At 38.1% G+C, this 15396-nt stretch overlaps 1 protein-coding gene and 1 pseudogene across 2 annotated transcripts in view; one reads left to right on the top strand and one right to left on the bottom strand.

Moving 5' to 3' along the window:
- CUTC (cutC copper transporter) overlaps nt 1-15396 on the top strand; it is a 36755-nt gene that overhangs the window by 9472 nt on the left and 11887 nt on the right. The window contains exons 5-7 of one of the 2 annotated variants that reach the window (XM_066355547.1): nt 453-488; nt 4217-4350; nt 14741-14768. In XM_066355547.1, the coding sequence (XP_066211644.1) occupies nt 453-488; nt 4217-4350; nt 14741-14768 (198 nt within the window). The remainder of the gene's footprint in view (nt 1-452; nt 489-4216; nt 4351-14740; nt 14769-15396) is intronic. The other variant, XM_066355548.1, reaches the window with a different exon arrangement.
- Nucleotides 6744-7425, bottom strand: LOC136384808 (ubiquitin-conjugating enzyme E2 D3 pseudogene; annotated as a pseudogene).

Genomic DNA, 15396 nt, shown 5'->3' with positions numbered 1-15396 from the left:
TAATTGCTGCAGATCAGGTTTTGCTATTGTTCCTAAAGGGTTTAAGGAAAGTTTACCTTGATTCCTTTAATAATTGCACCAAAAACCACAAAAGCTATTGCACTTGGTAAGGATGGGGAGATGTGGAGAGGACAGAAGCAAACTATTTCTATTACTAGGCCAAATATTTCTTGAAGATTCCCAGAGGAGTGATTAACAGGTATAATGCTGCCCTTAGAGTTGCTAAAGTATATAATTTTTATTTGGTGCCTCTAAGGAGTGGATGATCACTTTTTTAAATTTAAAAATCAAGTTAACAGAAACAGGACTTTTGAATTTGGAAGGCTGCCATTTTATATTTAGTTTACTTAAGAGAAAAAGATATAAAAGATCCCATCTAACATGGAGAATTCTATCCATAGCAATCAGTGATGATCTCTTCACTCATGCTGTTATGTGACTTTCTTTTATAGCTCTGTGCCGTCCTCTGCCAGTCACTTTCCACCGAGGTGAGTCATTTCCATTTTAGAAGTTTTATTGAATAGTGTCAGTTTTCTAATTGGAACACAATTCTTTAGTGTTACAGTGTTACCAATTGGTTTCTTTATACTTATCTTGGGACTAACAGTTATAAATTTAGAAATGCACAATTTCTAGAATATATGAAGCATTCACTGTGAATTGTTAAAAGTAGACAATGGTAAAAAAAAATAGGTGATGGTGGTGGTGTGATATAGTAGAAGAAGAGAGTAAGTATTACCTATAAGTGTATGTAATTGTTACAACATTCCAAGCAAGAGTCCTGAGATTCACTTTTATTAGACTGCCTTAGGTCATATACAACCCCCAAAAGAATAAATTACTATGTCCAGTGAAATGAAATTTACTGCTTGGCTTAAGCTGGACAAGACAATTCTTGGAGCTAGGAGTGAAATTAGCTTTCCCAGAAAAAGATGTTTCATGGGCAGAGAGGGGTAGATATCTGAATAAGAATTGGATTCTGTTAGGAAGGAGGAAAGAAGATATAGATGCTAGATGGTCAGTGAACAGAAAGATGTTCACTATAGTACACAAAATTGCTTTTCATTATTGATAGCTTATCTACATCAGAATAATTTCTAAAATGTATCTAATTTCATATAAAAATACTTTTATGTAGCCTGACCTGTGGTGGCGCAGTGGATAAAGCATCGACCTGGAATTCTGAGGTCACAAGTTTGGAACCCTGGGCTTGCCTGGTCAAGGCACATATGAGACTTGATGCTTCCTGCTCCTCCCCCTTCTCTCTCTCTCTCTCTTCTCTGTAAAATGAATAAAGTCTTATAAAAAGTTCTTCTATCTATAAATCAGATAGTTATAATTTTCATGTACTTTTGTCAAATGTTGGTGAAACGAAGGAGCAGGTGTCAGTTTTGCCTTCAGAGGGCACTGCTATTGCACAGTAAGTGTTCAGTAAATTTCTTTTTCTTTTTTTTTTTTTTTTTAGTGAGAGAGACAGACAGGGACAGACTGACAGGAAGGGAAAGATAAGAAGCATCAATTCATAGTTACAGCACTTTAATTGTTCATTGAGTGCTTTCTCATATGTATCTTGATGGAAGGAGGGGGCTCCAGCCGAGCCAATGACCGCTTGCTCAAGCCAGTGACCTTGGGCTTCAAGCTAGCAACCTTGGGCTTTGAGCCAGCAACCTTTGGGCTCTGAGCCAGTGACCTTTGGCCTCCAAGCCAGCGACCATAGGGTCATGTCTGTGATCCCACACTCAGGCCGGCAACCCCACACTCAAGCTGGTGAGCCCACACTAAGGCTGGAGACCTTGGGGGTTTCGAATCTGGGTCCTCAGCATCCCAGGTCGATGCTCATCCATTGTGCCACTTCCTGGTCAGGCTCAGTCAATTTTTTTTTTTTTTTTTTTGCATTTCCCTGAAGCTGGAAATGGGGAGAGACAGTCAGACAGACTCCCACATGCGCCCGACCGGGATCCACCCGGCATGCCCACCAGGGGCGATGCTCTGCCGTGACCAGAGCCACTCCAGCGCCTGGGGCAGAGGCCAAGGAGCCATCCCCAGCACCCGGGCCATCTTTGCTCCAATGGAGCCTCGGCTGCGGGAGGGGAAGAGAGACAGAGAGGAAGGAGGGGGGGGTGGAGAAGCAAATGGGCGCCTCTCCTATGTGCCCTGGCCGGGAATCGAACCCGGGTCCCCCGCACGCCAGGCCGACGCTCTACCGCTGAGCCAACCGGCCAGGGCCAGTCAATTTTTTTTTACTTGATAGTATGCTTGAAAAATTGTCGAATGTTTTTCTGATCTTTTAAGTAAGGATTTAGAAATTAAAATAAGACTAGACACCAGCATTTGCATCCATTTATATAAACTAGAGGTAAAACATTTATTACTGTGTTTTTCTTTAGATGGATAGATAATACCACCAGAAAACTGTTTTCTTGACTTGCTATTCAGCATTGTTTCTCATTAACTAAAAGATGTTATATTGCATAAAAGTCAGAACTTTGAGGCCAGTCAAAAAAAGTTTTTAAATATTAAAAATAATTTTAATTAGTAAACATTTATCTGGAAAAGATAATTTAAATTCAACATGCTAAATAATTCAAAATAAACTCATGTTGAATGTATTCTTTTGTTCTTAAACTAAAAATCATTTCAAATTTCTGTTCTTTTCCTTTATAATCACAGAACTGACTTTTCAGTCACACCTGCAGGTATTTATACTAACCTATTATATATATAAATTTATTAAACTACCCAACAAAAATATTTTAGTATTCCCTAAACTTTATATTGGCCTGGGTTCCACATCTTTTTCACGCACGTATTTAATGAGATAGTATGAGTGTGATCACTGATGAGAGAGTGCTGCCACCCAAAGGAAAATCTTCTGTAGTAGATTGAGCTGCCTCCATACACTCGGGTGGGCATACGGGGCCTCGCAGCCCACCCACCACCTGTTAGAACTTCCATATCCTGTAGCAGTGCTGAGAACCAGAGCAGAAGTAAGTTTTCTCCTTGAAGTTCTTAGTGCTACTTTCCTCTCTGAGGAGGAGAGAAGTCTCTTAGAGAGTAGGATGGAGCCTGACCTGTGGTGGTGCAGTTGATAAAACATTGACCTGGAACGCTGAGGTCACCAGTTCAAAACCCTGCACTTGCCTGGTCAAGGCACATATGGGAGTTGATGCTTCCTGCTCTTCCCCCCTTTCTCTCTCTCTGTTTCTCTCTCCTCTCTCTCTAAAAATGAATAAATAAAATTTTAAAAAAGAAAGTAGGATGGAACTGTCTGTTGTAAACAACTGTTTTGTACAGTGAGCCTTGAGTATGCGACATAAGTAGATTAGTATAAAATATTAGTCAATAACAAGGATGTGATCCAAGACATTTTCTAGACTGGTGAGTAATGTTTCACTCTACTTGTTTAGTTTGTCTAAAGCCTTAGGGCTGAATTTCCCAAATTTGAGTTACTTGCCCATCACATTTACCATTTTACCATACCTGATTGCTACCTGTGCAAATTTATTTAACAATTTTCTTAAATTCTAAATAAATTTATTTTAAAGAGAAACTTTTATAATGAACGAAAAATGGAAACTTTTTCTCTAATCTGCATTTAAGTAAACACATCTATTCAAATGTGTACCACCTAAATCAGTGATCCCCAATCCCTGGGCCGCAGACCGGTACTGGTCTGCAGAGAAAGAATAAATAACTTACATTATTTCCGTTTTATTTATATTTAAGTCTGAGTGATGTTTTATTTTTTAAAAATGACCAGATTCCCTCTGTTACATCCGTCTAAGACTCACTCTTGACGCTTGTCTCAGTCATGTGATACATTTATCCGCCCCACCCTAAAGGCCCGTCCGTGAAAATATTTTCTGACATTAAACCGATCTGTGGCCCAAAAAAGGTTGGGGACCACTGACCTAAATGATCATGTATACCACCAGTTGTATGCATACTGTGGTGTGTTGTAAACTGGGTCTTAGGAAGAAAAGAGCCCTGATTTGTAGCATTTGTTGACTTCTGTAGTTTAACTGCCCCTACCCTAAGTGATTTTAAGCTCCTAATGATTAATAATCATGCCTGCAAAACTTCTGAATATTTAACAATTGGCTCTTGCAAGCCAGTACAAGCCAAGTCCAGCACACCACTGAGTATATAATACATTTTAGAAAGCATGGTATTAGTGATATCTGTTCAAAATTCAAATCAATTTTATTTATTTCAGCCTTTGACATGGTTCACGATCCAACAGCAGCTCTAGAGACTCTCTTAACCTTGGGATTTGAACGAGTATTGACCAGTGGATGTGACTGTTCTGCACTAGAAGGGCTACCTCTAATAAAGCGACTCATAGATCAGGTACACAAATTTGTCTCTTTTCTTCCTAATACTTTTATGGTTATTCCTTATATTCTGCTGTTCAGCTAGGTTGTGAAGCTAAATATTGCTGACATCGTGTTTACTCTATAGGAAAAAATAGGTATGCAATAAAATATTTATATAATTCTTGTTTCTTTCACATGAGCATTCTTAGTAACCAAAGCCTCCCCCCCCTTTTTTTTAGCAAGAGAGAGGGACAGACGGACAGAAAGGGAGAGAGATAATAAGCATCAATTCTTTGTTGCAGCACCTCAGTTGTTCATTGATTGCTTTCTCATATGTGCCTTGATGAGGTGAGGGGATTGGCTACAGCAAAGCGAGTGACCCTTGCTCAAACCAGTGACCATGGGGTCATGTCAATGATCCCACGCTCAAGCCAGTGACCCCACGCTCAAGCTGGTGAGCCCGTGCTCAAGCCAGCAACCTCGTGCCCAAGCTGGTGAGCCTGCGCTCAAGCCAGCAAACTCAAACTTGGGGTTTCAAACCTGGGTCCTCTGTGTCCCAAGCCAACACTATCCACTGTGCCACTGCCTGGTCAGGCACCAAGGCTCTTAAAATCAGATTATAGACAGTGCCTAAGGATCTTATCTAATTAGGTGACCAGAGCAAATTTTACTTTTTCTCTGCCATCAGCATTGCCTACTTTAAAGCCACATCATCTCAATGGCAGTCTGAGTATACTCAGGGGTCCCATATAAAATTTGAAACAATTATCATTTTTAGGCAAAACTGAAATTATATTCTTCTCTCATTTCTTTCTATATATCATGACAGGAGGAATACAGTGTTTTTCTCTTGGATGCCCTGAAACGTTAGCATCATTTGTAGAGCAGTTGGAATATGGCTTTGTAATTGGGGCCTGTCTATATTTTTCTGACAACAGTCCAGAGGCATTCTAAGTTAGTGAGTATGGACTTTGAGAAGAAAGAATTTTGGATTTGAGACTCAGGTTTGAAATTTACTTGCTCTGTAATGTTGAGTGGATTACTTACTTTTTTTTTTAATTTTTTTATCCAATAGCATTGACTTTTTTTATTCATTCATGTTAAGTCACCTGAAATGATATGTTTGCATTTAAATGCTCATTAATGTAAATGGCTGAACAAATCCATTTCAATGGATACTCAATATCCCACACAGTTAAGTCACTTCAACACAGCCTCATGACAACTCCCACACCAAAACAGTACTTTATTTTATAAATTTAACCCATTATTACTCCCATATTATGGTTTCTTTTTAGCTGTCAAGTGTACAAGGTGAAGAAAAAATTTAGTTTGAAGGGGGTTGCACCTGGAAAATAAAGTTCTTAAACTCCATATACATGTTTAAAACTGCAGGGTCCAAAGCCCATATATGAACTCCAGGGTGGCCAGTATCATGTGCAGCATATTAAAGCTACACTATCTGGATAGCTTATTAATTCTGCATAAATCAGGTCAATCAACGTGTCAGCCTGTAACAGACTGTGCACTTTTAACTGAACATGGCAAAATATTCACTCTTTTGAAGTTTACATCATCATTTGATGTCAAACAATGAAGCAAATCCCAACAGTATATACAAAAACAGCTTTGCATTTACAAAAGATTGTTTCCCATACTGATTAATCCAGGCAGTTAACTCATTGGTTTATGCAACTTTGTTGAAGAAAAATAAATCAATTACTAGCAGAGCTATTAGTTGATCACTCATCCATTGACAACTTGCATCATTTATTCAGTGCTGTATTAAACACTATATTGGAAGATAGATTAACTAATAGCTCCAAGCCTCCTCTAACAATTTAAATGAAAATTACAAAGATGTTTGAGACCCTATTTTGGAATACAAAGGGTGTTTGACTTCCAATTTCTATTCTCTGTAGAACAAGAACAGGTTATTCCTTTATTGACATGCATAAAATACATCACATTTTCTGTTCTGCTGATGCTATAAATTCAATACCAGTTCTCCAGCCACATCAGTTATGAGCATAAAGTATATCATGTAACCTCAGATCTCTAACAGTGGAAGGCTTAAACAGAATGGATGCTGCTAGAATAATGCTGCTTCCTTTGATGCGACAACTGAGCATCCATCTCCCTCCCCCTCAGATGATTTCTTCAGCATGTTAGAGCAGTGAGGAATGGTTTTAGTCTCATAACCAAGTTAGAGTGAAGACATTGGCCACATAATACACATGCTCCATTTTTTAAAAAATTCTGAATCTTGGGCAACTGTTCTCTTGCAACTACTTTACAGTTTCTAAAAGCAGTTATTGTCCAAAGCTGGAAGAACTTAAGTCTTCTCAGATGAGCATGTGAATGAATGGAGGGAGGTAAACAAAAAATAAAATAAAAAAATATGAGGTCTGATAGGGGAGCAGCTGGATAAGAAAATCAAAAAAGGAACAGTAATTTAAAGTTTATTCCAGCTATAATGCAGGTTATTCTGACTTTAAGGTAGCATCACATGGCATACTTCTGAGTCCATTCCCGAGATACTCTGTTGTACTTACCTCTGTTTTATAGATCCGTGCAATCTCTGGCACTAGAGGGTCATCTGGGTTTGGATCACATAGCAGTGAACAAATGGATAAAAGAACTTTAGAAATAGTTAAAGCAGGAGACCACTGTGATCTTAGAATATTGAGACAAATGCTGCCATTACTGTTAATATTTGGATGATAAATTCTTGTTGTAAATGCAACCTTAGGTGGTTTGAAGGGGTAGTCTGTAGGAAAATAAATTGTCAAAAAGAATACACCGCCTTGATATGGGCTGTCATTAGGTCCCATAATTGTGGCTTGCCAATGAAACATATCATCCCCAACTGGACCTGCAGAACATTGTGCTGGAGGGTCACGGGCCAAATCACTAAGTTCCTTATTAATCCGTTTCAGCGCCATAGTCTGTGCTTTGAGTCCGGCTCCTCACTATCTCGGTGTGTGCTCAAAGGTCCGGCCAAAACTCTTGATTATCCCGGTGGCAGGGAAGGATTGTCTCTTCGTCTCACACCGGCTCTGCCAGACACAGGCGCTTGGTATTGAGGCGGATCTCGCGATAACCTTGTGGCTGGCTTCTGGATTACTTACCTTTAAACCTTGTTTTCCTCAAGTGTGAAATTGAGATAAGTTTAATATTTCCTAATTAAGGTTGCTCTAAGGGCTGGTAGAGGTAAGATATCTAAAAGCCTTAGCACAGGGCTTCACATATAAAACATTTTAATACATATTAGTTTCTATTATTATTACTACTGCTTTTATTAATAGTATTATTTAGTGCTTCTGGGTAGACATCTGCACACCTGCTTATGTTTGCTTTCTATAGCCATGAAAATAATTTTTAGAAATTTTGCATAAGGATCTGATGTGACTTTGTTAGTCTGGAGTTTACAAATTCTAAAACTTTTATGAATATTTATTAAGTATGTAGTAGGTACAGGGCCTTGTATTATGGTGATGGCCAAGGGGCATGTGTTTGTGTGTAATTGTTGCCCTTACAAGTTAGTGCACAGTAGGCACTTTTAATAGAGCAAGCAGTTTTCTTTTTCTTTTTCTTTCTTTTAAGTGAGAGGAGGGGAGATAGAGACAGACTCCTGTATGTGCCTCAACCGCTATCTACCTGGCAACCCCCATCTGGGGCCAATACTGGAATCAACTGAGCTATCCTCAGCGCTTGAGGCTGACACTTGACCAACAGAGCCACTGGCTGTAGGAGGGGAAGAGGGAGAGCAGGGGGAGAGCGAGGAGGCAGATGATCGCTTCTCATGTGTACCTTGACCAGGGATTGAACCTGGGACATCTGCATGCAAGGTCAAAGCTCTATCCACTGAGCCAATCAGTCAGGGCAAACAAGCAATTTTCATAAAATGCTATAAAAAAGGTACTGTGGAAGCACATCGGAGAGGAATTAACTCCAGATTTGGGGATGGGGGTTGGCAGTAGTTAGCTTCCCAGAAGAAAAGACATCTACACTGCAGTGTCTTACTCATTTGAGAGATGATGAGGAGTTATCCATGTAAAAGGGGGTGGAGGAAAGGGAGATGGGGAAATGCTCCATGTAGAAGAAATGGTTTGTGCAAAGAAGTGGAAACAGAAGTGAGCATAACTTATGACACTGAAGAATTACTGTAATGTTGAATGTGAAGAGAAAAATACTGTCCAGAGTACTATTTAAGAGTTTGTATTTCATCCTTGGTATACTTGGGAAGTCTACAGGGTTTTAGTGGTATGGGTAATTTTTTTTAAAGACTTTATTTATTCAACTTTCAGAGAGGAGAGACAGAGAGGAAGAGAGAGAGAGAGAGAGAAGGGGGAGGAGCAGGAAGCATCAACTCCCATATGTGCCTTGACCAGGCAAGCCCAGGGTTTCAAACTGGCGACCTCAGTGTTCCAGGCCAACACTTTATCCACTGCGCCACCACAGTTCAGGCTACAGGGTTTTAAAGTAGAAGAGTTAATGAATCAGGTTACCATTTGAACATTTTTCCTTACCATGTAATAGAGAATAATTGCCATTGTCACATACTGTTTTTCAAAATCTGTGTGTGTGTGTAAGAGATCTGTAATTTAATTGTTGGCAGGAAGAGCTGGGCTGAGTATTATACACTTTTTAAAAAAATAAAAATTATATATATTTAAGGTATATAACATGTTTTGCTATACATATAATAAAATGATTACAGTCAAGCTCATATTTGTTTATATAGTTAGTGTGTGGGAGTTTGTGTGTGAATGGGGAATGTACCTGAAATCTACTCTCAGCAAATTTTCAGTACTATTCAGTATGGCATTATTAACTCTATTATGCTTTCCTCATCCCTCAAGGTTCTTCTGGCTGGTCTAATAATCAAATAGGTATGAGGCAGACTAGCAAGAGAAAATAACCAAATTTAATACATACCATATTTCCCGATGTGTAAGACACTCCCATGTATAAGACACACCTTAATTTGGGGGCCCGAAATTTGAAAAAAAATGTATTAATAAAGTTATTGAACTCAAATTTTATTCATCATAAAATTCATACTTCTTATCACTGTCAAAACTCCCTTCCATTAGCTTGTCCTCGTCTGTGTCTGATGATGAATCACTGTCTTCAACAATGAGCACAAAAACAAGCGTGAAAAAGCAGGAAATGCAAATTTAAAAATCTACAACCACTATATAAGACATACTCAGTTTTTAGACCCCAAATTTTTCCCAAAAAGGTGCATCCTATACATGGGGAAATACAGTACATATGTATGGGAACCCCACATACATGAGGGAGTCAGAGATCCCACCTGCAGGAGAGCTTCAGAGGTAGAAAGGGAACATGGGCCTGACCAGGCAGTGGCGCAGTGGATAGAGCGTTGGACTGGGATGCAGAGGACCCAGGTTCGAGACCCTGAGGTCGCCAACTTGAGCGCGGGCTCATCTGGTTTGAGCAAAAAGCCCACCAGCTTGAACCCAAGGTCACTGGCTTGAGCAAGGGGTTACTCGGTCTGCTGAAGGCCCGCCGTCAAGGCACATATGAGAGAGCAATCAATGAACAGCTAAGATGTTGCAACACGCAATGAAAAACTGATGATTGATGCTTCTCATCTCTCTCCGTTCCTGTCTGTCTGTCCCTGTCTATCCCTCTCTCTGACTCACTCTCTGTCTCTGTTAAAAAAAAGAAAAAAGAAAGGGAACATGGGTTATATAAGACATACTGAGCTAATAATGCACCTTGGGGGCTTCAAGGGTCATGGCAGGATGATAAGAACAGAGGTTTAGTAAGTTGAACTTTGCCCTTCCTATAGCTAGGTCAAAACAAAATATCTGGTAGTAGCTTATTATGGGCAAGGCCCCTAATTAATGTTCTTCTAAATAGTTGAATGGAGGGGCAGGAGTTAGAGGGAGCTGCTAAAAGTCATGTAGCTCGCAGTAATCGACATACCACTAAGTCACATCTTGGGGTGACTTGTTCTGACCCCCACAATGCTCTCCATTAGAGCTCTAGACTTGCTCATTCTACATAACTGAAGCTTTGAACCCTTTGACCAGCATTACCCTGTTTCCTCCAGCTCCCCTCCCCTAGTCACCACCATTCTCCTCTCTGCTTTTGTGTAGTCAGCTTGTTTAGAATCCACATATAAGTGGGATCATGCTATCTTTATCTTGAAGTAATTACCTTCAAGATATACAATATACTGGTTAAAGCCTACCTGGGCTTTGGGGTTAGAAGGTCTGTGTTTTAGTCCTAGTTTTGCATCTTATTTATAGTGACCGTGGAGAAATTAGTTAATCATCCTCAACTTTAGTTTCCTCCTCTACAAAGTTAGCATAATAATGGTAGCTACCTCCTAGAATAGTTATGGATTACTTCAGATAATAGTGCAATGTGTGACACTTAGTGCTTTAAATTGTTAAATTACTTTAATAACCTTAGGCAAGCATATAGTTCTAAATAATCCAAAAAAGTGATAGAATTAATCTCTTGAAAAGTATCATTTGTCTGTAGGGGTTTTTTTTATTGAATTTATTAGGGTGACACTCACTAACATAATTATTCAGGTTTCAGATACCCAATTCTACAGCACATCTCTGTACACCATATTGTGTTCACCCCGCCAAGTCAAGTCTTCATCCATCACCGTTATTGCCCCAGAACCTTCCCCGACTCCCAGCAATCAATCGCCTCACTCTTGTGTCCTTAAGTCATTTGTCTGGGTTGTAGAAAGCTTTCACTTAGAAGAAACAGTTAAATGTTACCTTTCCCTCCAAAAATCATTTAAGCTTTTTAGGTAAACATTTTGTTTTATGGATGCTTCCTTTAGTACATTTGAGAATACTAAAGTCTTGTTCCACTTATTTCTCTAACAATTACTAAATTTTATGAAATAGCCCCTCCCCTTTTACTTTACAATACCTTGCTTAATTTCTTTTCCCATTGTACTTATTGCTACCTGAAATTTTATTATATAAATATACCTGTCTGTTGTCTGTCTTCTTGAACTTGTAAACTTCGTGAAAGTAGGAACTTTCTCTGGTTCACCATGTCAGGGAAGAAAAACTTTTTCTTTATCCTCTATGTTCAGTATTTGAGGGCCTGCAAATTAAACTGACAGAAGACAAAGTAACAAGAAAAAAAAACCAGATTCTGATCACATAGGTATTTATGTATGAAAGTTCACAAAGAAATGTGATTCAAAAAGGTGCTTGGAATTTGGGGCTTCTGTACCATCTAAGAGGAGGAGGGAAAGAGCACTTAGGAACTTAGAAGAAATAGAAAAGGCACTTAGGGGAAAACAAATGGCTTTTTGGAAAGATAAATGGACCCTTAGAGAATAAATAGTAGATACAGTTTTATAACAATGTCTGTTTGGGTGTAATACTGATTAGTTGTTCCCAAGGAGGGGATTTATGGCAATTAAGTTCTAATTTTTTTAGTTCTTTGGGAAGCTCTACTTTTAGGCAGGTAAGGAATCCAGAACTCAAATGCCTTCAGCTCAAAATAATTTTTATGCCACAGTGGCATATTCTGGACCCCTTTAGCCACAGTACTTACCATGCCTAGAACAGTGCCTGATACGTAGTAGGAACTTAATAAGTATTTGATACATGGACGGACAAATGAGTAAATGACATTTTATTTATTTATTTTTGAGAAAGAGATATGAGAAACATCAACTCATTGTGGCACTTTAGTTGTTCATTGATTGCTTTCTCATACATACCTTGACCAGAGGGCTCCAGCCAAGCCAGTGACCCCCTTGCTCAAGCCAGCGATCTTGGGCTCAAGCCAGCCACCTTGGGCTTCAAGCCAGAGACCTTGGGATCATGTTGATGATCCCACGCTCAAGCCAGAGACCTTGTGCTCATGCTGGCAAGCCTGCGCTCAAGTTGGCACCTTGAGGTTTCAAACGTGGGACCTCAGCATCACAGATCAATTCTCTATCCACTGTGGCACCACTGGTCAGGCGAGCAAATGATATTTGATAAATACTTTCATAATAAGGTCAATTTGATGAAGGGTTAAAGAAAATTGTTCAAAAGGGGATTCTCTGAAAAATCTAAAATCTACAGATTTTCATAGAATAATATTTACATATAATCTTTTTTGCTAATTTTGGAGCTATTTTTCCAAAATGACATATAACCTAGCTTCCATGAGAAATTGTTTACCTGTTCAGTGAGTGACATATATGCCAGAAGTTAAGGTGTGAGGTCACTTTTGATCATTTTATTGAAGTTCTGTTACTTAAATTCTAGTCTGGGGAGTTCTAATTTTGCATAGTATAGGATACAATTTGTTGTTGACTCATACTGTACAAAAGAGTATGGGGTTTTATTATACCTTAATATTGTAACGTAACTTTGTATCAATCCATTTTTTGTGATGACCACTCTTTTCAAGTCATTTATTGGTCTCTGTTAACCTTTTTTGCACCAACTAATCATTTCTTACCCTCACTGTCTTTAAAAATTTTTTGGAATCCTTTTAGGTGTCTTCTACAATATGTCTGGCTCTTTGGAGCTGCCTTAGAATTTGTTGCTTTGCTATATGAAATCCCTCAAAGGCCAATCATATTGAACATTCTCCTTAACTTTACACTGATAGTTACTTAGAGCTCATTAAAGTATTTGATAAGTGAGGAGAAAGGTTGTTTCTCCCTCTACTAATGACTATCTCCGTTCTCTTCCCTACTGTTATTACCTTCTCTTTTCACTGCTTTTATGCTATCTCTGCTTTTGAGACTTTCTGCCCTGCTCCTTTTTTTTGCTTTTATTTCTGGAGTTAGTCAATTTTATTTTCTTCTTTTGGTTTCTGTTTTCTTCTGTCCTTTTATATCCTCTTCCTTCTTTACCCTCCTGCCCCTCTTCTCACACTGGCCATGGTACCTGTTTTTATCTTCTCCCCATTTCTCTTCCCCACATTAAGCCCATCTTTCATTTACTCACTTGTCTTAACTGGTTATGATGTAGAATTAGTAGAATTAAGTATTTTTTTCAACATTAATTAATTATACACACACACACACACACACACACACATACACTCTATACACACAGAGACATTAGTTGAATGTTTTTTAATTTTATGGAAAAAGAAACCAAGTTATGGGTGGTTCTTAACTGAATTTTTTTGTTGTTCAATAGTACTTAATAGAAGAAAGATTGTCTACCCAACCCTCGGACTCAAAATAAATTTTTAAAAAATCGGAATCCACATGTAAAAAAATTAAATTTGCCTGACTGGTGGTGGCGCAGTGGATCAAGCATTGACCTGGAAATGCTGAGGTTGTCGGTTCGAAACCCTGGGCTTGCCTGGTCAAGGCACATATGGGAGTTGATGCTTCCTGCTCCTCCCCCTCTTCTCTCTCTCTTTCTCTCTCTCTCTCATCTCTAAAATGAATAAAAAAATAAAAATAATTAAAAAAATTAAATTTATGTATAAAGGTTAATTTATTTTTTATTTTTTCATTTATATGAGAAAGAGAGAAGGGAAGGGGGAAAGATAGTGAAGCATCAACTTTTTGCTCCATTTAGTTCTTCCCGTTTTGTTGTGCACTCATCGGTTGCTTTTCACATGTGCCCTGACTGGGGATCTAACCCACGACCCCAGCATGCCAATATGATACTGTATCCGTTGAGCCACCCGGCCAGAGTTATAAAGATTTCATTCTGCAAATTAATGAACCTGACATAATATGTAATTTTTATTCTGTCTTTTCTATCTTCTACTAGTAGTTCCACTAAGTATGCATTATAATGGGATGATTTCCTTTTGCCTTTCAGTGATATATCACCAAAGTTTATTTAGGAAATATGATGGAAATTGGAATAAAAGTAAGGCAATTTCAATACCTATTTTCTAGAATTATGATAAATTAAATCAATTCATGTAGTCCAATTTTATTACTTAAAACACAATTAAATGGACCTATGGTTTTATTTAATTGATATAGAAAGCTAGAAAATTTAGTTGAGGATACAAAATTTGAGTAGATTTTTTTCCCAGTAATTTACAATTATACTACATTCTTTCTTTCCTGCTGAAATCTTGTTTAAGCTCACCTACTTCCATCCCATCACATACCAAGAATTCAGATTAGTGTTATTTTCCAGTAATAGCTTTTCTTAAGGAGGTATTATTGATTACTCAGTATTTATATTGTGTTCTTCTGTTATTTGTGTTCATAACAGTACACGTTTTAAAAGTAATACCATGAAGTAACTGGATGGAAAGGCTTTCTATGCTGAACATCTTACTGAAGATCCCAAAGAAACAAAAAAAACTATTGAAAATTAAATACTAATAGTAATTTTTAAAATTTAATATACTTATGTTTCTGTTTTTACCACTTTATTATCTCATTGAGAGAAAGGTTAAGATTTACTTATTTTTTCTTTTTTCAGGCAAAAGGCAGGATTGTGGTAATACCAGGTATTTATTTATCTATCCATTCACTAGTGTAACACTGAATTGTAGTGGAGGAAAGGCAGCATGGGAGAAAGTTTTAGTACATGATGCTCAGAAAGAAGAATATATGTATCATTTGATAAAAATGTTTAAGATTGGTAGATCTCTGCTAGAATTTAAAATGTTACATAAAGAGGAAAACATTCTAGCAAGGGTAAGCTCAGAGAAAAAGCAAAAAAAAATAAAGGTAGATTAGAATTAGACTTTCTCCGTGTTTGTTCTACCATAATTGAGTATTTTGTGAATGTGGATGTTCATCTCTGGTGAGGCACACCAGATTTGCTGCTACACTGTGGTAGGGCCAAATGTCCAAGCTGTTAAAAAGGTGTGAGTAAACATAATATCCCTGGATAAATATAATACTTAGTTCTTGAAAATCTCTGATCACCAGATTCTTCCTTGTAGTCAGAACAATCGGAGCATGTGTTCCTGACAATGAGATCAATTAAGTACATAATGGCTTATTAGAAATGAGCAATTTTTAAAGAATTAGATACGGCAACCTAGAATCAGAGGGAGGCAAATATAACGAGTATCTTAATTATTTCTTATTAAATTTCTCAAATATATGAGTAGAAAATAGCATGTACTT

Source organism: Saccopteryx leptura, chromosome 13 (genome assembly GCF_036850995.1).
Source record: "Saccopteryx leptura isolate mSacLep1 chromosome 13, mSacLep1_pri_phased_curated, whole genome shotgun sequence".
NCBI classification, from domain to species: Eukaryota; Metazoa; Chordata; class Mammalia; order Chiroptera; family Emballonuridae; genus Saccopteryx; species Saccopteryx leptura.
The sequence above is the reverse complement of the archived record's forward strand: the minus strand, read 5'-3'. Positions and strand labels throughout refer to the sequence as shown.